The sequence below is a fragment of the Leuciscus leuciscus genome (genome assembly GCF_965113295.1).
Source record: "Leuciscus leuciscus genome assembly, contig: HAP1_SCAFFOLD_469, whole genome shotgun sequence".
NCBI classification, from domain to species: Eukaryota; Metazoa; Chordata; class Actinopteri; order Cypriniformes; family Leuciscidae; genus Leuciscus; species Leuciscus leuciscus.
The window spans coordinates 1-24,937 of NW_028118270.1; the positions used below are offsets into that span (position 1 = coordinate 1).

General features: G+C 40.2%; 3 protein-coding genes across 4 annotated transcripts; 1 reads left to right on the plus strand and 2 right to left on the minus strand.

Moving 5' to 3' along the window:
• Nucleotides 1–6: 6 nt before the first annotated feature.
• On the minus strand, nt 7–1,357 carry LOC309491714 (uncharacterized protein). The gene is made up of 4 exons (XM_082190751.1): nt 1,191–1,357; nt 1,067–1,099; nt 778–939; nt 7–489 (listed from the first exon to the last, which is right to left on the minus strand). The coding sequence occupies exons 1-4, from the start codon at nt 1,204–1,206 to the stop codon at nt 380–382; spliced, it is 321 nt and encodes a 106-aa protein (XP_082046877.1). The 5' UTR covers nt 1,207–1,357; the 3' UTR covers nt 7–379.
• Nucleotides 1,358–3,424: 2,067 nt separating this feature from the next.
• LOC309491712 (PHD finger protein 3-like) lies at nt 3,425–21,886 on the plus strand. 2 transcript variants are annotated; one of them, XM_082190749.1, is made up of 16 exons: nt 3,425–3,551; nt 5,813–6,078; nt 6,163–6,276; nt 7,153–8,404; nt 13,538–13,781; nt 15,891–15,927; nt 16,098–16,218; nt 16,356–16,512; nt 16,614–16,730; nt 16,946–17,074; nt 17,160–17,298; nt 18,820–19,009; nt 19,110–19,257; nt 19,343–19,432; nt 19,522–19,717; nt 19,807–21,886. In XM_082190749.1, the coding sequence occupies exons 2-16, from the start codon at nt 5,838–5,840 to the stop codon at nt 21,438–21,440; spliced, it is 4,809 nt and encodes a 1,602-aa protein (XP_082046875.1). In that variant the 5' UTR covers nt 3,425–3,551; nt 5,813–5,837; the 3' UTR covers nt 21,441–21,886. The 2 variants fall into 2 exon arrangements, with proteins under 2 accessions (XP_082046875.1, XP_082046874.1); XM_082190748.1 differs by having other exon boundaries at nt 3,459–3,615.
• A 144-nt stretch (nt 21,887–22,030) lies between these two features.
• Nucleotides 22,031–24,694, minus strand: LOC309491713 (protein eyes shut homolog). Its single transcript, XM_082190750.1, has 2 exons — nt 24,570–24,694; nt 22,031–24,063 (listed from the first exon to the last, which is right to left on the minus strand). The coding sequence occupies exons 1-2, from the start codon at nt 24,682–24,684 to the stop codon at nt 22,877–22,879; spliced, it is 1,302 nt and encodes a 433-aa protein (XP_082046876.1). The 5' UTR covers nt 24,685–24,694; the 3' UTR covers nt 22,031–22,876.
• Nucleotides 24,695–24,937: the final 243 nt, after the last annotated feature.

Sequence of the window (24,937 nt, forward strand, 5' to 3'; positions counted from 1 at the left end):
GTGCTTACATTCTTATTTTCAAAATGTAATAAAATTAAAATTACAATTACAAGAACACACAATTACATATACACACAGAGGCTGCTTCCAAACACCTTTCATGCAATGTCAGTTTTTTCTGCTGCTTCGCAAGATGCTCAATTTAGCTGGTATTTTTTCAACATTATTGCAAAGCTGCACTGACTATTGCGGCGTCCCAATTCAGAGGCTGCATCCTTTGAAGGACAAATGCAGCCTCCAAATGTGTCCTTTGTTTCCTGTGAAAACAAAGTGATGGAAACATAGCTCCAGTTTCTAGGCGACAAGAACAGTTGTGCAGCCCTTGAATTGGGACGCAGCTTTTGTCAGTGTTTGCGATCAGAAGCTCAATGGACATTTCTTATCTCCTCATCCTCTTCAGCAAACCAACAGCTCCTCCAAACAGCCCCCCTGCAGCGCCACCCACAGACGCCACACCAGCTGTTGCAGCAGCAGACAGCCCCGCAGCACCTGAGAGAGAGAACAAAACTCCTATGACATCAATCACCGAAACCGCCTTGCTGCACAATGACGCATAAAACGGGTGTAGTAGCTTCCAAACTTGTAATTACAATACAAAAACATTCCATGTATATTAATCAGGCACTATTATTCATAAAATCAGTTTAGCTAATCATTTTCAATACAGGTTTGTTCAATTGTTTTTCTCTTATTAAGGCTTTTATAGTCTTATTGAAGGGTTAGCCAACACCAGAAAACAACTCCCTTTTAACTTTTAGTAAAAAAAAAAAAAAATACCTGCAGACTGGAGCACTGCGACCAGACTCCCCGCAGCCACTCCTCCCCCGCTGGCGACTGCAGCTGATGACATCATGCCAGCTCCCACAGAACCGGCCGCGATCCCGGCGGCGCTGAACCCAGCCAAGGAGAGCGCAAGCGGGGTCAAGGCAACGGCACCAGCTAATCAACGTGAAAATAAATAGAGGAAAAAAAAAAAGCATTTATCATTTAATTTATTGTTCTAACAAGCATTATCTACATGAACCCTGCTGATTTTGTTTTTAAACCGGTCTAGAATGCTACTTACCAGCCCCGGCTGTAACCCCAATGATGGTGGCAGCTAAAAAAGTAAAATATAAAGGATTTAAAAACAAACGACGCAACACAGACGTACATTTGTTTTGTGTCGTTTATGAATACGTGTCACTCACCGTTCGGAATCCACATGCTTTCGAAAAGTTGACTTTACTTTAAACTACACCGTGACAACAGCAGAATGATTTCACACACACTTTGAAGACCCCACGTCACGTTTCTTTTACTGTCTATGCTATGGTCACAGCCCAATGACGTACGGAACATAAATAAATGTAGGCTTCTTCTTCTTGGTGTTTTATGGCAGTTGGCATCCAAAAAGTTGTATTACTGCCACTTGCTGTCTATCAGCTTGTACTACTTCTACTTCTTGTAAATGAAGGTGGTTTTGTGCTTTTGGATAAAAAAAAAAAATAAAAAAAATTAAAATTACACTTTTAAAGTAAAATGGATCAGGAGCTTTCACTTAAATCGGACTCAATATGGTTCTTCATACCATACAATATTTTTTTTTTAAAAGGTTAGAGGTTTGTGTTTTTTGTTATCGTGTGATTACTCTATTCTACTCTAAAAGATTTGACGCTTCTTGAAATGTTATATGCTGTCTTCTTTCTTTAAGTAATAATCAATGATTTATTTGTTTATTTTCTTTATTTTTATTTAAATCAATATGATTGTATATTTGCCTAATGTTTTCTTCCTTCTTTTCTTTTTCTTTATGTATTTTAAACCCAATCTTTTTAGTTACCATCTTTTTTGGATGTCATGTTATAGTTGTAAATGTTTAATTTTTGTAAAAAAAAAGCGTATTACTGCCCTCCACAGGTCAAAGTTTGTATGCATGTATGAATATCTATGATGAATATAATTTTTTTTTAAATAAATTTTTATTGATTTTAAAGAATTACAACTACAGTCAGGGGGGGGGGGGGGGTAAAAAAAAAAAAAAGACAAATATATGAAGAAACAGTTAAAAAACAGTAAAATTTAAACAAAAATGTGAAAATGCTCATAGATTGAAACACACTTTGCAGCTTTCTTATTTTTCAAACCCAATATTGTGTTTAGGTATTGTTGAATTTCTGATCTTAAAATAAATTTAAAAAAAGGCTTATTTCCTCCAAATTTATATTTATTAATACTAATTTAGCTAAAAGAAGTAGCAGGTTAATTAAGTAACATATACCTTAAAAGAAAAAAAACCAAATAACACATTTTTAAAGCACAGTTGAAAGCTGGGCATGATATGAGGAACAGAGATGTGACCAAAAACAAACTGAATGAGGACAACTCCAAAATAAATGATAAAATGTTTCATTATGTCTGCCTGGAAAACAAAGATTGTGAGTTTGTTATTAATTTCTTGTTATGTTGGAAAGTTTTTCATTCATAAATGCAGATGGTTTAAATCTAAACCCAACTTTAATCAGTGGATGAATGAGGTTAAACTCTTGTACAAATCTTTAAAAATTTGTAAAAAATCAGAAAGCCCTTAAATTGATTTCTCTTATACGTTTAAATTAATTTAAAAAGCCCCTTTTGATTGATTTACTCTTCATTTTATTTCTTTTTTGTATTTCTTTTATTTAATTATTTGTTTGTTCTATTATGAGTTTTCTGCTATTTGTACTAGCTATGCTCAACCTAAGGATGAACAACTGCAGTGATATGGAGAGATTTGTTAATGTACCTTTTTGTTTGTGTTGTTGAAGCATAGGCCTAATAATAAAAAATAAAAATGTTTCATCATGCAGACCACAAAATGTATCAATATCACAATTAAATCTGTTCACAAGATAATAATTACATGGGTAATATTTATAAACGAGTTTAAGTGAAATTTCTTTGATTTTGTTTGTGATTAAATATTTATGAGGAAGTTTCCAGATTTTATTCCACATATGAATATCTAATGCGGCAGCCTAATGAGGCATCTACATATACACATCTATACACATCTATGAGTAAAAAGAACATCTGAATGGAAACGACTAGAGCTAAAGCAGAAACTTAGAGCATGTAGGCTACTAATATATTGAACTGCTTATGAAAATGAAAGGGTATTTATGTTGGAAAAAAATGGAGAGAAATGGGTATAGGAAAACACTGCTGAATAATGGCTTGAATCATCATAAAACATATAATGCATTAATGAGATACTTAAGAAAGGTAGATCTGTTTAATAGGATTTAGGATTTTATTTATTTATTTAGTCCTACATTTATTGTGGTCCTACGCCCCAGTAGGTGGCGGGAATGCACCTATCGTTTGTTTGCCAACCGCCATAAAACGCCAAAAGAAGAAGAAGCCCAGCGCTCGATCACACTGCTCCCTGCCGATAGATCCAGCACATCACGGCGAGTTGTTTGCTGGCTCAGAGGGTCAACAGGAAGCACTACTTGTGTCCCACCGCAGTTCTCAAGCGGAAAAGGTTGTGGCATTAACGACAACAGCAACCCATATGGCGTCCCAACACCGTAAGCGATAATACTATTCCTTCTCCAATTATGCGCGGGCTCTTCGATCACAGTGACAAACGCGGTGAGTGTTTTATCTTGCATCTCGCGCGGAGTGGGCGTGCACGCTCTTCGTAAGTTAAGCGCGAGGCCTTCGTGCACGCGACGCAACTCCAGACTCGAGGCGAGTTTGTGCAAAAACCGCGTCGATTGTGGCGGTAATTTTATATGCACTTTTATGGGGGATTGTCAAACTCATGTTGTTGATTAAAGTGGGTTTATTTCGGACCAGTAAGCGCGTGAGATACACGAAGGCTGGTTGCTAAAGGCCCCCTGGTGCTCGCGGAAGCGATGGTGTGTTTGTTTTGTGAGGGTTTTTGACACCCTGCGTTGCCTAAACGACGAAAGCATCTTTTGCACAAGCCGAAGCGGCTTCTTAAGCTGTCGTCTCTGTTCATAGAGGGTCAAACAATGTGCGAGCAGTTCAAGGCCGCATGCGCTAGCTGTCTGTGCACGTGAGCCGACCTTTAGCCAAAATATAAACACCAGTGGCCCTTACCAGTCTAACGTTACCGTGAATGCCTGTGAATAAGACTTTAAAAGGTTTAATTTGAAACATTAAAACATTCGGCACTCTTGCAGTTCCAATATAAAGTGTTTGTATTCTATACTTATAACAGTTTGACACCTGATGCCATTATCTGTTTGCTTGCTCTTATTTATTTGCAAGAAGTTGTGTGGTTGTTGTTACAAGTAGGGGAGAGCGGGGCTAGTTGTCACGTTTTACTCCAGTGAATATTTCTGTATGTATAAGCACATACTTTGTTTATTTTTTTAAAAATTTTTTTTAAAGATGCTTCAAGTTTTGTGGCATTTAAAATGATTTGAAATTTTAAACTTTTTAAAAGCTGCTGAAGTAAGGGAATTTATATGTATACATATATACAGTACTGTGCAATGTCATTGGCACGTTAGTATTTTCACGCAAAAAATGGTTTTAAGTCAGTTATTTATATCTTTTTGCTGTAGTGTGTCAGTAGGAAATATCAGTTTACATTTCCACACATTCCTTTTGCCATTTATTGTTGTAATCCAGCGAGACTTTTGTATGCACAAGGAGTCTGACAACAGCCAGAGCTCCACGCAGAGATCTGATCTCGACATCAACGAGTCTATCTGTGATTAAATGAAGAAACAGAAAAAACGGAGACAGACTAAGTCCAGAAGAATTGTGGCGGTGTCTCCAAGACACTTGATGAAACCTACAGCTACCTGTAAAACTATGCAAGTGTACCTGTTAAATGCAAAGGGTGGTCACACCAAATATTGATTTGATTTTTGTTAACAGAAGTTAATTGATAAATACAATTTATTTATGGCATCATTTTTGAAAGCATTCTCAATTTTTCTCAGCACTTCTAAGTGCCTAAAACTTTTCACAGTTCTGCAGTTTTGGATGTAGGTTTCTTCAAGCCAGTTTTTTCTGTTTCTTCGTGTAATCCCAGATGGACTCGATGATGGTGAGATCAGATCTTTGTGTGGAGCAAACTGTCAGACTCCTTAATCACACTGGATTATTACAATTGATGACAAGGAATGTTAGGAAAAGGAAATGTAAACTTTTTTTTGTTTTTTTTTTGAGTTTTCCTACTGCAGCAAAATATATAAATTACTGGCTTAAAATTATTTAATTTTTTTTGGTGAGAATATACTGTATATATGTGTTATTTGAAGTGGTTTAATAAATGTTAAAAAACCTTGAAATCTTGGCTACAAAAATGCTTTTGAAGATATTTCCAAAGCTATTGAACGTTATTATTGTCTAGGAAAACAAAATACAGTTAACTAAAAACACAAACATTTTTTATATAATATTGAATTTAGTTTGGAGGACAGAATAAATAAAGACGTATAAACTTATATTTAGTAATTCTAATTTTAAAATTTTAATGGAAGAAAATAGGTTTAAATCAACATATAAAACGTTTGCTAGAGTAAACAAACATTTGTGCATTTGGACTTTGGACTTGTAGTTTCTGAGATACAGACTCTGTGACAACTAGCCTCGACCTCCCCTATATCTCTGTTTGGTTTGCAATACATTTGTGTTAAGATTTTACTTGAATGGCAGTCAAACTGCGGGATTATGCTTTTTTTTTGTCAGAAGTAGTTAGAGAACTGTATGGAGCATGTCATCAATCCAACTTATTTGTCAAAATAGTACATCTTAGAAGATTATGCTAAAGTGATAAAGATACATTTATAATTCTTGTCTTTTCCAGAGCAAACCGTACAGTGCAGGCATTCATGGATATAGTTGGTGGTCAATTCAATCATCTGGTTCCCAGTGACCAATTGGATGATTCCTTGCTGCTCGGACAGAACCTGGAATGTGAAGCAAGTGATGAGTTTGAAACGGGTCACGGTCACCCCGAAGATTCACTGAAGAACATGCTCAGTGACAAAGATCCAATGTTTGGATCTGCTAGTGCCCAGTTTCATCTTCTAGAAAATGAAGATGTCAATTTTAAGCTTGGAAGCTCAGCAGGTACAGTAGTTGCTTTTGAAGTCTGTAGTTTAATAAAAAATTTAAAAAAGAGTTTGCAATTAACTTCGACAGTGCGTTTTGCAGATCATGACATGACAACAGCAGGTGTTAGTCAGAGTCCATCTGATGGAGAGCACAGTCAGTCCAGCTTCTCACGGGGCAGGAGACATGCAAGTCATCTACAGAGACGACAAACAGGTGCACATAACATAAGGGACAGGGACACAACTGGGTGAATTTATTTGGATTGTTTTGAATCTGCTGAATCAACTATCCATACTTTTTTTTTTTTTTTTTACTCTATTAGTAAATAAAGTAATTAGCAAAAGCTTTTTTTAAAGTTGCATTCTAAATTATTTAGTGATTTATTATTTCATTCTAACAATAAAATCAAAATAAATATTAAAATGTCAACTTAATGATTTTTATTATTTTTTATATATTATTTTTATGAACTTTTTAAAATGAAAACCGTTTTTAAATGGCACTCACACCTCCGGTTTCACAGACAAGGTTTAAGCCTAGTCTCAAAGTAAAATTCATGTTTGAGCTGTTTTAACTGAAAGCAACTTTCACTGACATTTCTTAAAATATGTCAGTGCCATTGTTTTGTCTCAAGATGCACACCAGTAATGTTTTTTCTTCTTCCAGGACATGCTTATAAAAGCAACTTAAATGTCCTAACTGTGTCTGTGAAACCAGCCCAAAGTCTTCTATTGTTCCTTTGTCTTTTAGCAACTTTTACTAATGTGGAAAACCATTAGAAGACCTCTATGTGGCAATACATGTAGAATAAATATTGCACATTTTTCTGACTGGTGGCATTTCACTGTATATGATGCTACAAGTGAATGTCTGCCCACCCAAAAAGACAAATATTATTAATTAAAATATTTATAACTGGAAATTTTGGCACTCTCCTTTTGGCGTCTTTTGATGTGGTTTAAATGTCTGATGCATTGGGATATTAGCCATGCCTGAGAATTTATTGGGTTTTCCTGGAACCAATATTTTTGCCTATTTGCTGTCTGTTTGACTGCTCATGAGTGTATTGACACCATTTTTCTCTTTCAGCGAGCCGCGGTCGAGTCAGAGGCAGACGCCCAGGTCCTGTACCAAAAGCAACCGAGAGTAACGAACAAGAGTCAACATGCAGCGGAAATTCGGATGGAGATAAAAGCCTTGCTGCAAAAAGGGAAGCTCTGCTCAGCCGTCGTTTTGGAATCCATGAGGTTGACTCCTCGATGAATCCAGTTGTTGTGTTACGGCGATTAACTGTTACTGTAGGGGGCTATAAAATTGAACTGCTTCCTGGACCGTCACATGCGTTTGGATCATTTAGCACGAGCGACCTTCAGTCTTTGGGCTTCCAAGAGGATGCCATCACTGCTGATGGCCTCACATTGGATTTGGGACAAAATCAAGATGAAGGTGCACAAGAACTTGATAATTCCACACAAGAGGTTGTTGGGGAAGTGAGCGTTGGCCAGCCCACTAGCGATGACATGCCTATGGATTTTGGGCCGTATGTGAACCCTAATGAAGTACAAGACACTAATAGCACCTTGTCGCTCAAGCCCAATATGAACAATGTAACACCAAGAGATGGAAAAATCAATGACCAAATCAAGACCCAAAAGCCAAGTGAGCACAAAAAGGGGAACAAGAACGGCACAGCAGTTCAGCCAGCTGTCAAAAAGCTTCTGAAACACAAACAGGCTCTGTCTGCTGCCAAAAACAAGCCGTCTCATCTCACCAGGCCAGGGCTCTTACAGAAAGTGTCCAGACAACCCAGAGACAAAAAAATGCATACGAGCCGACCAGAAAATCACAAGGGGAAGCCTGGTATGGTGGGCTTGAAACGCCCAGGAGGGCCACTCGCTCCTAAATCACCCTCAAAAATACAAAAGATTCAGGATGGAAATCCTGTGCATCAAACCACAAGCCCGTCTGTCCCAGTTTCCCCGGCCATCAGTCGCAAACCATCGTCTGTTTCTGGCCCTGGTGTCAAGTCAGTGCAGTCTCCTCACCCTCCGAAAAAGCCACAAACTTCTCCCACTCTGGTAAACAAAACAAACCCGCCTGTGACAAACAGCCAAGGGGATGAGGAGCAGGAGAAGGTCAAGATCAAGAAGGCGGAGAAGATCCAGCATAGACATAAGAGCAGAAACTCTAGGAGTATCTCGATAGAGGAGCCGCAGCTGTTTATCCCTGATAATGCCCCAGTGGTGAAGAAGGAAACCGAGGGCGAACCTCCTCCTGAAAGCGAGACTGTGTGGGACCCCAGCAAACACTGTGGATTATGTAAGAAACCTCACAACAACCGGTATGTCGACTTTTATTTCTAAATCCAATCTCATGGTCATAATTCGTTTTGTTTTATTGATATTCAATTGTACTTGTTAATTTTTGCATTTAGATTATCTTTGCAATCATATAAAACTCATTTAAAGCTAATCTTTAAAAATGCTATTAAATTAATAACTCAGTTAAATATAATCTCAAAATGTATAACTATTTTTCATACTGTACATCATATTGTTGTGGTGCCTAAACTCAGTTGCAGCATTTAAAGTGCCCCTAATATGCTATTTTAAAGATTTATAATTTTGTTATTGAGTCTCCTACAATAGGTTTATAGGCATCCAAGGTCAAAAACAATTTAATTTGATCAATATACATTGCGCACCACCTCAGTTTTCAGAGTCTGAAAACGGTTTGTTTAGAAGATTCAGTCCCTCTAAACCCCTCCTTTCCATGAGCTACTCTGCTCTGATTGGTCAGATGGCCCAGTCTGTTGTGAAAACGCGGGTTGGCAGTGAAACGGTCATTACCATATCTAAATTTCAGCTCCAGAGGCTTTCTCAACACTTGGTCCATAGTGATTCAAACAGTAACGATGGTGTCGGGTTTTCCGTATCAATTCCACATCCTTTGGAAGTGCATGCAAAGTGGATTCGCAGCGCTGAAAACAGCATTTTCTTGACATGTCGAAAACCTATAAAGGTTACTGACGACTCATTTCAGGCAGTTCAGAATCGGTTCTTTCTTTTAGGAGACAATAACTTATAACAACTATTTGTCGTGAACTTTGCAGACCTTTTACTTTCCCAAACAGATATATTACACACTAAATGAAAGGTAATATAAAAAAAACAACATAATGGGGCAATTTAAAACTATTGATTTTAGTGTAGCATATATTTAGACACCCTGGAACCAGGCCCTGGGTTGGCTTGCATGCGGGCGTCTGGTGGCCAGGCCTCCCCCCGAACGAGCGACGTGGGGCCACCCTCCCGTGGGCTCGCCACCTGCAGGAGGAACTGTAGGGGGCCGACGACCCGATCTCTGGACACGGAAACTGGCTTTAGGAACGTTACCTCGCTGGCGGGTAAGGAGTCTGAGTGTGTGCGGGAGGTTGAGAGGTACCGACTAGAGACAGTCGGGCTCACCTCCACGCGCAGCTTGGGCTCTGGAGTCATACTCTTTGAGAGAGGCGGGACTCTCTACCACTCTGGAGTTGCCCATGGTAAGAGGTGGCGGGCTGTTGTGGGTTTGCTTATAATCCTCCTGCTCATCCGTCATGTGTTGGAGTTCACCCCGGCCCCCCGGCCCCCTGTCCACTTGGAGTCTCTGGAAAGTGCTCCGACTGGGGACTCCGTCGTTCTACAGCGACAGTGACACCTGGAAAGGCGTGATTGGGAGGAATGGCCCCCATGATCTGAACCCGAGTGGTGTTCTGTTATTGGACTTCTGTGCTAGTCACAGCTTGTCCATAATGAACACCATGTTCACGCATAAGGGTGTCCATCAGTGCACGTGGCACCAGGACACCCTAGGTTGGAGGTCGATGATCGACTTTGTGGTCATTTCATCCGACCTACGGCCGTATGTCTTGGACACTCGGGTGAAGAGAGGGGCGGAGCTGTCAACTGATAACCACCTGGTGGTGAGTTGGATCCGATGGCGGGGGAGGAAGCTGGACTCGGCAGACCCAAACGTACTGTGAGGGTCTGTTGGGAACGTTTGGCCGAGTCCCCTGTCAGAGAGATCTTCAACTCCCACCTCCGGCGGAGCTCCGAGCGGATCCCGATGGCGTCTGGGACAATGTCCTCCCCACCTCCATTGTCGACGTGGCCACTCTGAGCTGTGGCCGTAAGGTCTCCGGTGCCTGTCGAGGCGGCAATCCCAGAACCCGGTGGTGGACACCAGAAGTAAGGGATGCCGTCAAGCTGAAGAATGAGTCCTATCGGGCCTGGCTGGCTTGTGGGACTCCTAAGGCCTTAGCCCGGGTGGTTATAGAGGCAAAAACTCAGGCCTGGGAGGAGTTCGGTGAGGCCATGGAGAAGGACTACCGGTTGGCCTTGAAGAGATTCTGATAAACCATCCGGCGCCTCAGAACGGGGAAGCAGTGCCCTACCAACACTATTTACAGTGGAGGTGGGTTGCTGTTGACCTCACTGGGGATATCGTCGGACGGTGGGAAAAAACCTTTGAGGATCTCCTCAATCCCACCGAAACGTCTTCCATTGAGGAAGCCGAGGGCTCGGAGGTGGACTTGTCCATCACCCAAGCTGAAGGCTGCCCTTTGTCACCGATTCTGTTCATAATTTTTATGGACAGAATTTCTAGGCGCAGCCAGGGGCAGGAGGGTGTCCGGTTTGGAGACCACACAATTTCGTCTCTGCTTTTTGCAGATGATGTTGTCATGTTGGCCTCATCAGACCAGGACCTTCACTTTGCACTGGGACGGTTTGCAGCCAAATGTGAAGCGGCTGGGATGAGAATCAGCACCTCCAAGTCCGAGGCCATGGTTCTCAGTCGGAAAAGGGTGGCTTGCCCGCTTCAGGTTAGTGGAGAGTTCCTGCCTCAAGTGGAGAAGTTTAAGTATCTTGGGTACTTGTTGACGAGTGAGGGACGGATGGAACGGGAGATTGACAGACGGATCGGTGCAGCTTCTGCAGTAACGCGATCGATGTACCGATCTATCGTGGTGAAAAAGGAGCTGAGCTGCAATACGAAGCCCTCGAATTACTGGTCGATCTGCGTTCCTACTATCACCTATGGTCATGAGTTGTGGGTCATAACTGAAAGGACAAGATCCCGGATACAGGCGGCCTAAATGAGCTTTCTCCGCAGGGTGGCTGGGCGCTCCCTTAGAGATAGGGTGAGGAGCTCGGTCACTCGGGAGGAGCTCAGAGTAGAGCCGCTGCTTCTCCACATCGAGAGGAGCTAGCTGAGGTGGCTCGGGCATCTGTTCTGGATGCCTCCTGGACGCCTTCCCGGGGAGGTGTTCCGGGTGCGTCCCAGTGGGAGGAGACCCGGGGGAAGACCTATGACACGCTGGAGGGTTTATGTCTCCCGGCTGGCCTGGGAAACGCCTCGGTATTCCCCCGGAAGAGCTGGAGGAAGTGTCTAGGGAGAGTGAAGTCTGGACATCTGTACTTAGACTGCTGCCCCTGCGACCTGGCCCCGGATAAGCGGAAGATAGATGGATGGATATGTTTAGACAAATTATAGAATTTTAATATCAGTAAACACAGAGTATCGACTTATCAGTATCAATTTTAATATCAATGCATGCCTCTTTGAAATTTAAAATTGGTTGTAAGAAAAAATCCTCACTTAAAGGATTAGTTCACTTTCAAATAAAAATGTCCTGATAATTCACTCACCCCCATGTCATCCAAGATGTCCATGTCTTTCTTTCTTCAGTCGAAAAAAAAATTAAGGTTTTTGAGGAAAACATTACAGGATTTTTCTCTATGTAATGGACTTCAATTGCAACCAACGGTTTGAAGGTTCAAATGTCAGTCTCAATGCAGATTCAAAGGCTCAACACGATCCCAGTCGAGAAATAAGGGTCTTATCTAGCGAAACGATCCAAAATTTTCTAGACAATAAATAATTGTATACTTTTTAATTACAAATGCCCATTTTGTTCCATCTCTGAGATGCGCCACACATTACGTCATCACGTTGGAAAGGTCACGTGACATCGTTAAACATCCAGGATATGCACATGTAAGGACCATTTTAAACAAACTGACACAAATACATATTAATGTGTCATTCAACATACAATAATTTTGAACAGTCCTCCTACTCCAAACTTGTAAACACTGGGTCGGTACTACGTCACACGTAACCTTTCCAACGTGATGACGTAATGCGTGGCACATCTCAGAGATAGTACAAGTCGGGCATTTGTTTAAAAAGTATTTAATTTTTACTTATTTTTAGAAAATTACAGATCGTTTCGCTAGATAAGACCCTTATTTCTCGGCTGGGATTGTGTCAAGCCTTTGAAGCTGCATTGAGACTGAGACATTTGAACCTTCAAACCGTTGGTTGCCATTGAAGTCCATTATATGGAGAAAAATCCTGTAATGTTTTCATCAAAAACCTTCATTTCTTTTCGACTGAGGAAAGAAAGACATGGACATCTTGGATGACATGGGGGTGAGTAAATTATCAGGACATTTTTATTTGAAAGTGAACTACTCTAACTGTGCGTTCACACCGGACGCGAATAGCGCATCAAATTCGCGCCTGCCGCGTCTAGTTATACGCTTGACCACTTTGTGTTAATTCAAATTGTGTAAAAAACAAAAGTTTGAAGCAAAATTTACACACGTCAGCGGCGAAAGTTTCGAAACCCGTTGGCGGCCATCTTTTTTAGATGTTTATCGAGCATTAGCATTAATCGAGAGAGTCACCGCTCGTATATGCTCTGGAGAGCAGAAACAGCTGCGTAGGGGACATCGTCGCTGTACTCGGGTCCACCAGACCCTCCGGAGGGTTTCAGGAGTTTCACAATTTGCTCCAGGAGCTAGGTTTGGTGGATCTAACGGTGAGGACGCTGACGAGGACAGCGTAGGCCGTATAAGGCCTCGGCCTCGAGTGGTCGCTGCCTGACGAGCCCGCGCTGTACAGCCCGGCGCGAGGTTCACCCTCGCCCGCACCCACCTAATCTGCCTTTTTTTTTTCTTTTTTTTTTTGTATACACTAAATTTTGTTTGTTGTCTTTACATTAGATTAATACTGTTTCATATAATCTAGAATAGATATGGAATAAATAGCATTCAATACAAAATGAGTATCTCTCATATATTGAAATCGAGTTTTTATGTGAAAGATTTGCTTTATTGTTGTGCATTTTAGTCATATTACAAAATAATTTATTGAGGCCAAACATAAAATAACATTATAAACTGTCACTTCACCACGTGACAGCAGCAAGCAGGCTCCTGATTGGTTAACACGGCGCGAATTGACGCAGAAGTTCAGATTTTTCAACTCGGGCGGCAGACGCGAATTCGCGTCAAACGCGTGAATGCACAAAAAGCACTAATAAAATAATTCACGCGAACGAGGCGTATGTATTTGCTCAAAGTGATGGGCTGCAGACAGACCTGTGAGTTTCATAAACACTGCTGTTGTCTGTTTGTTTGAATAGGTTCATGGTGGGCTGCGGCCGCTGCGATGACTGGTTTCATGGGGATTGTGTGGGTCTGGATCTGGCTAAAGTTCAGCAGATGGAAAAGGAGGACCAGGATTATGTGTGCTTGAAGTGCTGTGCTGAAGAGGGAGGGAAAACCGGTGCCCAGACCACAGAGCAGTCAGATGACAAGTTATCTGCTAAACATAAACAAAGACCCCAGCAGTCGGTCACCGCAGGTGGAATACGACCGTTCCGAAAAGTAAGCAAACAAGTCATCCAATACCATTTGTCATCATAAAAATCAAAGAGTTGTGGGAAGTACTTATGAATTAAGTAGCTTTAATTATTTTATTTTTTACTTCTAAAGCCTTGTGTAACAAACATGCATGAAAGTATAGACATTACTGGATAATTACTCTTCCTTATAATCATATAAGGGTGTTTTCACATATAGTTAATTTTAAAAGAACTAAACCCGTTTCACAAAGTGAACCAGAAAGCGAACCAGCCGAAAGTGACCTCAGTCCTTTTGGTGTTCACAATATAGTGGACTCAAAAGAGAACCCGGTTCCTTTTTTGATCCTCTTCTGCACTGAAGTGATCTCAGACCCTTTTTGACCTTTTCTTGTTCACACCACAACCTCAAAAGAACTTAGGCTAGATCTCAGCTTTCTGTGCATTTTGCATGTGCACACTTCCACTTCGACAGCATCTGTCAGACAAGCACAAGCGCATGCACCCAAAATTTCATCCAGGTTGTTGTAGCAGCGGATTCCCCACATCAACACAGTTTGTCACGGGTGCTCATGTAGCCTACTTTTTTACTTGTAAAAAAAAAAAAAACTTGATTCTTTTCATGTTGTTTTTACTATTTTGCAAGTGACTGAGCAGTACTGCTACACTTATGTCCCGATTTAAAAACTTAGCCTTGCAAGGTAACAAAATATAACAGAAAAATGAAAGACAGACCCATGTAGGCTATAGTGGGCGAAGATAAAAATATTTATTTCATTTTATCTTTGTTATAAAAAATAAGAACAAAGCTGCACATTACAAATACAAAACATACTATACAAATGAAATAAACAGTGCTTTATTTTTTCAGCCACAGTAGGTGTATATAACAGCACCATTCAAATATAAAATTGAGTAAACATGTAAAAATTATAGGCTACATTGATTCTTATTTAAGCTACTGAAGTTTTTCAGTGAAGATCAGTGTGTGATTTTCTCTTTTGTTGCTTTAATTAAAGGGTTAGTTCACCCAAAAATGAAAATTCTGTCAGTAATTACTCACCCTCATGTTGTTCCAACCCCGTAAGATTTTCGTTCTTCTTCGGAACACAAATTAAGATATTTTTGATGAAATCTGAGAGCTGGCTCACTCCTTCATAGGCTTCGAGGCAGTTTCATTCTGGCGGTCCAGAAAAGTTAAAGACATTGTTAAAATAGTCCAAGTGTCTACAGTGGCTCAACATTAAGTTTATCAAGCAACGAGAATACTTTTTGCGCGCCAAAAACAAAAATAACGACTATTCAACTATTAATTTTCTTCTGTGTGGGCCTTTGAGTTCACGAGAGCACCATGATGCATGTGCGAGAACTGAGAAGATCGAGAAGAACAAAGAAATCGAACCACAAACGAAATTTACTCAGACTCAGTATGGTTCGTTTTTTGGTCCCTTTAGGGGGGTCTGAGATCACTTGATTTGTTTACATAAACAAGCTGAACCGCTCCAAGAGAGTTTGGAGGGTTCAAACAAACTAGGTGTGAGAACACCCTAAGTGAGTTTGTGCTTGAAATTGTCTTCAAATTAGCAGTAGCGTGTCATTGCCTCAAATGAGGAATTGAAAGGAATTGAGTTTGTTCTAATGGAAACTCTGGCTCAAAAACTTCTAAAACATTATAGCCTAATTGGTCCTCAAGGGATCAAAATAACAAAAATGTATGATGTGCCACGTTTAATTGGAAGAAACATAGAATATGATATGTTCTATATCAATCTAGTGAAGAAAAAAAAAACATGATCATTTAATTATTTGATGGTTGCTTGTGGCAGATTTACAAAGTCATATTTTGTTCTGCCCTTTCTGATTTAGCTTTTGATTTGTGGTATCCACCGGCTTTCTTTAAAAGGGTTTGTATATATTTGACTCTCAATCTTTTTTACACATGGGTGTAAAGGGGTTAGTTAGCTTTCACTCATTGTAGGTGAACGGTGTGTGCACATGGACTGGTGTTACACACTCACGTACAAATCTGCAACAACTACTGATATGGCCACTTGAGTTTGTCTTACTTAAATGTCATTGTACTATATTGTAGTATTTTTTATTTTTTTAAACCTTTTTGTTTTGTTTTATGTAGGAGGTAGGAGAAAGACGACCCTCAGAAGATTCCAGGGGTATGGATATTTCCATCAGTTATTTTATACATTATCATAAAAAAATGAAAAAAAGTGAATGTTAGTTATTAAAAAAAAAAATCTTAAATGAATAATTATACATTTTAAAGTATCATTGTTAATTGTAAATTATTATTACCTATAATAATTTGAAGTTGTATTTTTTGCAGGACCAAATGTGAAGCATGAGTCGAAGAAAGTTAAAATATCTCACGTTAGCTCAAAGAAACCGTCCACTGGACATATCAGACGAAACGTTCGGGACTCGCTGGAGGAGATTCTCTTGAAACGGTGTGTGAATGTGATTTTTGGTTGATTGCCAGTAAAGCCAGTCAATAGCTTTTCCTTAGAACTGTCTGCCTCTTGTTTATATTACGTGTGTAATGTTCAGTTGTTCAGCGTTTATCCTCTCATCTCTCGTCTAATAGACTGAAGGAGTCTGATTTGAAGGTTTCATCGGACAAGCCTGCTGAGTTGGCCAGAAGGACAGAGAAGGAGCTTTTTGCTCTCTTTCAGGGTGTTGACAGCAAATACAAAAATAAATACAGAAGTTTGACTTTCAACCTGAAAGATTCAAAAAATAATGTAAGAATTTTCTGTGCAAGCTCTTTTCAATGAAAGTATTTCTAGGGAAAGCAGGCATTTCTAGCCAAATCTAATGCTGTGAAAATGAAATTCTTTTGCAGGTGTTATTCAAGCGAGTACTCAAGGGGGAAGTTTCCCCTGCTGATTTGGTGCGTATGACTGCAGAAGAGCTGGCCTCTAAGGAACTGGCTGCTTGGAGACAAAGAGAGAATCGACATGTTAGTAAAACATTATAGCTCTGTTGCATTTCCAAAATATCAGAGTTTAATTTTTGGTAGACAACATAAAATGGCATTTGCAAAGTGTTTAACCTACTTAGTGAAGTGAACTATGCAGACTATTTTCAGCAGGACATATTTGTTCATTAGAATAGAAATTTTATAGTCAGATTTTTATGTTGATTTATATTGATTGTTAACCTTTCTGTTGGCAGACAATTGAAATGATTGAGAAAGAACAGAGAGAAGTAGAGAGACGCCCCATTACTAAAATCACACACAAAGGGGAAATTGAAATTGAGAATCAGGAGCCTGCCAAAGCACCAGAGGCCATAGAGGCGGAGGTGAGATTTATGCTCCATTCTTAGCAGCTTTTCCAACAAGGAAAAATAAAATGGTTTAAAAAATGTTTTCCTACTGCATCTTCAGCCAGAGCCTGTGCCGAAAGCTGCGGAAGTGCCTGAAGAAAAAAACCCTGAGACTAAACCTGACAGTCCCAAGAAATCTATAGATACCACCAACTTGCACAAGTCTCATCTATTTGACCTCAACTGCAAAATCTGCACAGGTAAAACCGTTAAAATAAAAGTTCAGCTTCTGAAAAGTTTTTCTTGTGGAGAGTTAAATGGGCTACATACTAAAATAAAAAATATCCCCGTAGGTGTACTTTTGTTAGAAAAGAAAATCGTAATTAAAGGCTGATAAATTAAAGGCCCTGATGTACTTCAAGTGAAAGTGAAAAATGACCTGATGTGATGTCATTTTGAACAAAAGCAGGCCAATACGAACTTCGTTTTGGGAGTACGAAACAGCTTGCCAAAGTGAACTTTCCGGAAAAGTTCGCTCCGGCTGTTAAGTAATATTAAGTAATAGGTTGGTGTGCACGGAGGCTCCGCCTACTTTCATGTGGAATCTTTTCCGCTTCATTTCTCCTCACGAGTCCGTTGCGATCAGACGTCCGTGAGTGAAAACATGCACACTGGATAGCTGCTTTATAGTAGAAAATGAAGTTGTACTTCTGATGAAACGAGACAGACACAGTAAAGCTGCTTGATTTTAAGCAATCTATTGTATAAAGTGCTATATAAATAAACGTGACCTAACTTTACTGGAGTGCCGAATTGCAGAGCTCGTGCAAATTCGTGTAATCCACGTTACTATGATCAGATGCTTTTCTTATGCTTTTATTAAAGGGGAACTTGGCAACTCTAGCCATTTCTTCACTGATTTACACTTTTGATGTCGTGTGTTTTCTCAACGAGCTCCCCCTACAGCTGTGGGGTGCATATTTCACAACAAATATTTCATATTTCGTAAAAAAACTCACTTGTGGCACCCTCCTCCCCCTTTCCACCGCTGCTCATGTTATGTTGTTATTATCGGAGCCGGACAATTTTATCGTGTTGAGCTATGTCTACCGAGGTGGGTAATACATCAATACACAGTATCATGTAACATTGTGTTCATGTCGAATTGCCGTAAAGCAGTTTGTGTTTCTCGCTCGTTCTCGCTTCTCACGAGACTTCCTATTTCCAACTTACCGGGACGTTAGTCCCCATGTTGCAACGTTTGGTTTTCTGCCTGGGAACGCTGGGGGGAGTGGGGAAAGTCACCATTTTCACCAGAACAGGTTATTTAACCATCCAAATGATTTCTAAACGGTTTTTAGTTGAAATAGTTGCCAAGTTCCCCTTTAAAAAATGCTTGCCGTTTTCTCAATTTTGTTGGTTTATTTTGTTATTGAGAGGAAAGCGCGCAGCACGTATTTACATTTTCATCTAACCTTCGCTCTCAACAATGTGGGCGGTGTCAGATGTTCGTTAACAGTATATCGCTGCTCGTGTATTTCGAACGCCGTTTTACCCCAAAGCAAAGAACGAAAAAGAACTTCACTGAGTATATCGGGGCCTTAAGTCTATTAAGGAACTACTCCTTTGCATGTAAAATGAACAGTCTAAATTGTTAAAGTTGTTAAACATTGTTAAAAATAAACTTGTTGCAAAGAATGAGCAGTTATTAGTATTTTTAAGTTGTAGAATGTTTTACTGGTACAATGAACTCTTAAACGTTTGTGGATGTTTCTGTGAAGGTCGCATGGCTCCACCTACAGAAGAAGCCGCTACAAAGGTGGTCAAAGTGGCTACAACAGTTGTGAGGAGGCAGTCTAGTGCGACAGACGAATCTCAGCACTCCACAAATACACCTACATCAGCACTAATGGACGATCTGTCTTTAAGAGCCATGGAGGAAGGTCTCCTAAATTTTTTGCCTGAATCCAGGTAAGATTTCTGATTAAGCAGATGATTCAAGCAAACCCAAAACAAGACATCAAGGGATATTTATGAAATTGTTTCTTTCTGATTTATATACTTAAAATAGATCAGATGGTCTGAGTAGCAAAGAAGATACAGCTACTTTCCTCAGCAGCTTGGAGAATCTGTGGGGCGGCTTTGTTGATATGCCAGCTGTGGCGAGGTTTCTAACAAAAGTTTATCCTGTCTCTGGAATACTGGACTCCCTAACACAGGTAAGTGACATTTGAAATTCATCCTATATATGTCAGTCGCACATTTGAACTGTTGTATTAGAAGCATATCGAATTGTGTCTGCAGGATTTGCCGGACAACATCAAAGTAGGTGGACGGATTTCCCCTCAAATAGTCTGGGACTATGTTGAGAAAATCCGTGCTTCTGGGACAAAGGTGGGAATGATTTATCCTTTGATTTGTCATAATCTGTTATTTGACAATTTGAACAAGCTTTTTGTGACTTTTAAATGTTTTTTCCCCAGGAAATTTATGTTATTCGCTTCACCCCCGACACAGAAGAAGATGAGATCTCGTACACTTTGTTGTACGCCTATTTTAGCAGCCGTAGAAGATACGGCGTTGTTGCCAACAATCGCAAACCAGTTAAAGACATGTATCTTATTCCTCTCGGCTCCACGGAAAAAATTCCCCACCAGATTGTTCCGTTTGATGGTCCAGGTAAGACTTTATTGGCAGGTTCAATTGTAGGATTTGTAGGATTTTTGCAACAAAATATTTAAAATTAATCGTGATGCTCCACATTGTAGGACTGGAGACTAATCGTCCGAATCTTCTTCTTGGATTGGTCATCCGCCAGAGACTGAAAAGGGACTTTGGGGTAATCCTGCCAAACGATGTCAGTGAGGCTCCAAGTTTCTTGGCAGAAAGCAAATCTCAGGTCGACTACCCACAGAAACCTCCTGTGGCTCAAGATGTGGAGCGAGGTTTTAACAGCGGTCCTGGGAGCACACGGAAAAAAGACACTGCAGATTTAATTAAGTCAGTCGATGAAGAACCAATATTGGATATGGAGACAGAAGAGAATGTTTCTTTGCGCTTTCTTCCCGGTGTGCTAAAGTTGCCTGGAAACACGGCATCAGCCTCAAGCGACAAATTGAAGAGTGACTCTACAACACCAGTGTCCAAGACTCCAACAGTCGACAGTGAAAATCATGCAGCAACCCACCCTAAACCTACAGCCAGTGCTTCTCGACTTGACCGCTTCGTTATCAAGAAAAAAGACCCCAAAGCTGTTAAAACTGAACAGGTGCCACCCAGCTCGAGTCTGGAGACCAGCTCAGAAAAGAAAGAGAGTGGAGTCGTACTTTCTCTGAGTGACAAACCTGCAGATGTTTCAACAGAGAGTTTCCTTTCCTCTCTTGCAACTGCTAAACCCAAAGAGGAGACAGAGTCTAGCAGCACAGCTGCACCAGCTACTCAAGAATCAAGCGAAACCACTTCATTGGATGTATCGAAAGACTCTGTTACTGATGGCTCTTGCTCTGTTCCCAAAAACGAAGTCGTATCAAGTCCCACCAAGACTTTGAAGACATCTCCTTCTGGTATTTTAAAGAGAGTGTCTTCATCAGCTGAACCTACTGAGTTAAAACCGCAACAATCGGAAAGCGATTCAGAAAAGTTTCAGCAGAAAGTTACTCAGCAACCATCTGTGCAACCCTCTGAAGAGTGCAAAGCCATAGAGGACATCCAAGCCATCACCACAATCTCATCCATTGGGAAGAACGAAGGTCTCAAGCAGTCTAGGACACCTTCTTTTAACCCTAAAATTTACAGTCCACCCATTTTTCATTCGTACCACGCCGGTCCACCTGATCCCCAATATTACCCTCCTCCAGCCAATCCTGCACCTTACTTACCCCTTCAACCACAGGGTCCTCCACCTTTCCCATTTCCTCCTGGTCCGCCGCCTCCCCAGATGTTCCCTCAAAGCGATCCTCGCTTACTGGCTCCACCGTGGTCTCAAGCCGTCCCTCCCCAAACTATCCCTGCACCTTCTTTGACATACGAGTCCAGCTTGCCGACCTCTTCGCCCCTCAGCAAAGACGAGAAGGGTTCGGAGAAGTCTTACAGCGACCTGGGCGACAAGCCGTCCAGACGCTCCGAAGAGACCTACAGGAAAGACGAAGAGACCAACAGGAAGGACAATAAAGAAAGAGACCACTATGACAAACACCATCACAAAAGCAAGCACTACGACAGGGATCGGGAAAAACACAGGGACAGAAGTCATAGTCATAAAGAGCGCCATTCGAAAGAGGACAGGTACGAGAGGCCGAGAGAACGGCACCACAGCAGCAGCCATTACCGGGACAGAGACAAACACAAGCGGGACTCTGATTATGAGAAACACAAGAGGGACTCGAGAGACAGGCGTTCGTGATCTTGGCATCAAACCGCTCCACCTTCCTTAAATCTGTAACGCCGTAGAAGAAAACTATTTATAAAGTTGCAAAATGATTTTTGTATGAAAAGCAGCTAGCACCATTTCTTTTTGAAATCTTAAAGATATTTGTTTTTAATTGTACATTTTCCTTACCTGGCTTTTCAAGTATCCACTAACATTATCTTCACAAGCAGCTGGTTGTCCAGAAAATGAAACTACTGTTGCCATGAGACACGACATCCCATGGTTGATGAGAACAGCTTCTTTTGCTTCACTTTTTATTTTTCTGTTTTAATTTTTCTAAATTGGCTTCTTAAGTATTTTCTATGTTTCAGGTGACAAATATTTCTTTGTACATTTTGGCTTGTCACACAACAGAAATGTGCATATTCAGCACATTGTTTATGTACAGTTCATAATAAAATGTTTTTATTGTTAGTAAAGCGACTGAAATGAAAGTCTTTGTTTTTTAAAGAGGCTCATTTTTTATTGTCATGCACTGTAATTAAAAATAACACCTGCGATCACAGAAAAAGGTCCTGTATTTCACAATGACAAAAAAAAAGCAATTAAAAAAAAACTACTTTTGGGGTAAAGTACAGGATGAACCTGAAACTAAATGAGGTCCCATTAAAGGTATAAATGCCATTTATTTACACACACACACACACACAAAAGTTTGGGGAAAGAAAAAAAGGAATATTGTAATGTATTTTAAAATAACTGTTCTAGTTTTATATATATATTAATATATAAGGTAATTTATCATTCCAATGAATCCATGCTGATTAAAAGTTTAAATAAACCTTACTGACCCTGAACTTTTGAACAGTAATATATTAGTGTGTATGTATTTGATCAACATGGGAAATGGAAGTGTATCCACCATAAACCACAATACAATTTATTACATTTTGTTTATTTGTTATAAGAAAAATCACACAGATTATGGTTTTAAACTTTACAGACTAATAGGGTAACAAAAAACGGCAAACCCAATATTTCAGAACACTTATTGGCTGAAAGAAAATTACATTTTAAAGCCCTATTTTGTGGCATAATCAACAAAACTAGACATCACTTTAACAATATACCAGCTTGACCTTCAATAAGAGGCACAAATATGCAACAGTCCTGTTATCATGTTCATCTCTTCATTTTCTTCTTTCAAACAACAAATGCATGGTGATTTTGAGATGGAGGGTATTCTTGTCCCTTTTATAGTCATCACTGATGCAGGATCACTTCTACAACCTCACATCTCTGTGACAGCATCATTTTATCATGCCAATAATACACAACAGATTTCAACTCTTGAAAACTAGCACTGTGATTGTGCCATTTAGTGTACTTGTTGAGACTCATTGCGTATTCTATCCTAGATGTGAATACCTAAAATCAAATATATACAACAATAAGCACAATCATTTTTTCTACTCTTCACCTTGATAGACATTGAAACCTTCACTGGTTTGATGAAACTGTAGCTGTCTGATGTCCTGATACAAGAAAACATCTTTAATACTCCCATCAAACCCTTTAGTAAAAACACCAGATGTAACGGACGCCACATCTCTATTTAATTCAAAACCCCCAAAATAAATCACCCCTCCATAATTTACTGCTACATACCGTTCAAAGGGATCAATGTCTTCAAAAATGACTCTTTCATCATTCACATAGACCTGGATGAGAGTTCGGTTGTGAATAATTAACAGATAATTCCAGTGATTACAGCAGAACGTGTTTTGGTACACAAGAGGAAGAGCGGTTCTCTCACCAAGATTGACCGAAACCTTCAGATAACCGTCCTGCAGCCCAACCGCAAGATGGTCATCGTCTTCACTCCCTGCTTTCCCCATCCACATGATCAAACCGTCCTCTGCTGAAGTGGAAAAATTAAGTGAAACCTCGGTGTACATCAAATTCCTAGAGATGTACTTTGGATCGTTGTATTTTAAATACGAGTTTCCAATAAACTTTATAGTCCTCAATGTAACTTCTTGGTCACAGTAAGTCCCAATCCATCCCAAAGAACACATACATGAATATGAAGCAGACGTATTGACACAGAGAGAACCGTGTTGACAAAGACTGTTGACACAATGAATGGACTGTTGGCACCGTAAACCGGTCCACAACGAGGGGCAAATACACATGAATGAAGAAAGGCCCGCTGGATGGCAGTAGCCACCGTTCATGCAAACCTTATACCCACACGCTGTCCCGTCCCAGTCGCCAACATTGACTCCGTCGAGCGCACCCGTCTCTGTAAGATCAAGGTCATGTCCGTTAACTATGACCTCTCGAATGCCGCCTGTGAATCCCACTGGGTCTTTGTCCACTGCATCCGGGGACACTGTGTTCAGGAAAGACACGCCCCCAATGAAAATATTTGTGCCAACATCCAGAGTGCTCGTGCCCTCCGAAGAGTTCCTGGTCACGGTTTCATCGTCTAGAATGAGGAAGCCGCGGTTGCCCTCTCTCCCAGTCTTCACTGTGTGCCACTTCCTGCCAGTCACATCGACTTCTTTTGGAGACTGTAATACAATCGTTTCGTTTCCCAGATTATAGCGGAGCTGCACAAATCCAGCTGACAGGGATACACTGAGGAAATCACCTTGGGAGAGAGTAGAGGATAATGTTAAAGGGATTGTTCTATAATGTTCATTTACATTAAGGATTAGAATAAAAAAATCTATCATTAATTACTCACACACATTTGGACTAAACCGCTCAGTTCATATGGATTAGTTTACGATCTCTTTATGAACTTTTTGAAGCGTCAAAGAAGTAGTTGCGTGGCTGTCAATGGAGGGACAGAAATCTCTCAGATTTCAGCAAAGAGATCTTCATTTGTTTTCTGAAGATGAACTAAAGTCTTACGGGTTTGGAACGACATGAGTGTGAGTAATTAATGAAAGAATTATAATTTTTGGGTGAATTCTGCCTTTAATTCATAGCCTTTTGTTCACCACAAAACTTCTGAAATCATCTCCCTTTGTTTGTGTTTTTATTCACATTTGATTAGGCTTACATAACATGACAACCACTTGAATATGCATTAAAGATACACTTAAATGCTTTAATTTTGCATAAATGTAACCAATCAAGATGCTGCCTTACCGGACCGACTGCTCGGGTACCGTGCGGTGTAGAATATGATGCCCTCAGGTGAAAGTGTTTGAAACTGCAGCTGCAGATGGGTTCTGTGCCTTATATTGATGGGAGGAAATGACATCCAAGATGACTGATTGCCACTGAAGAAAGGATCACTGATAGATATAGCTGGAAAAGAAATATAAAAAAAAACCCCTGAAAGCACAGTCTCTAATATTTGCGACTAATCAGTCTCTAATTTTGTGACTCCCATTAAGTGAGCATGGAGTATTTTATAAGATAAATATATTATAAAATATAAAAACATTATTTTTTAAAAGTATCTTAATTTTTTTTTTAACATATTCAAGGCAACACTTATTTTTGCAGTGGCT

Coding starts and splice junctions, on each gene's coding strand:
- LOC309491714 (XM_082190751.1), bottom strand. Junction 940..1,066: donor TGGGGTTACAGCCGGGGCTG/GTAAGTAGCATT, acceptor CACGTTGATTAG/CTGGTGCCGTTGCCTTGACC. Junction 490..777: donor CGCAGTGCTCCAGTCTGCAG/GTATTTTTTTTT, acceptor TCTCTCTCTCAG/GTGCTGCGGGGCTGTCTGCT.
- LOC309491712 (XM_082190749.1), top strand. CDS start 5,838: ATGGATATAGTTGGTGGTCAATTCAATCATCTGGTTCCCAGTGACCAA. Junction 6,277..7,152: donor TCTACAGAGACGACAAACAG/GTGCACATAACA, acceptor TTTCTCTTTCAG/CGAGCCGCGGTCGAGTCAGA. Junction 15,928..16,097: donor ACCCTCAGAAGATTCCAGGG/GTATGGATATTT, acceptor TATTTTTTGCAG/GACCAAATGTGAAGCATGAG.
- LOC309491713 (XM_082190750.1), bottom strand. CDS start 24,684: ATGTCATTTCCTCCCATCAATATAAGGCACAGAACCCATCTGCAGCTG. Junction 24,064..24,569: donor GTACCCGAGCAGTCGGTCCG/GTAAGGCAGCAT, acceptor CTCTCTCCCAAG/GTGATTTCCTCAGTGTATCC.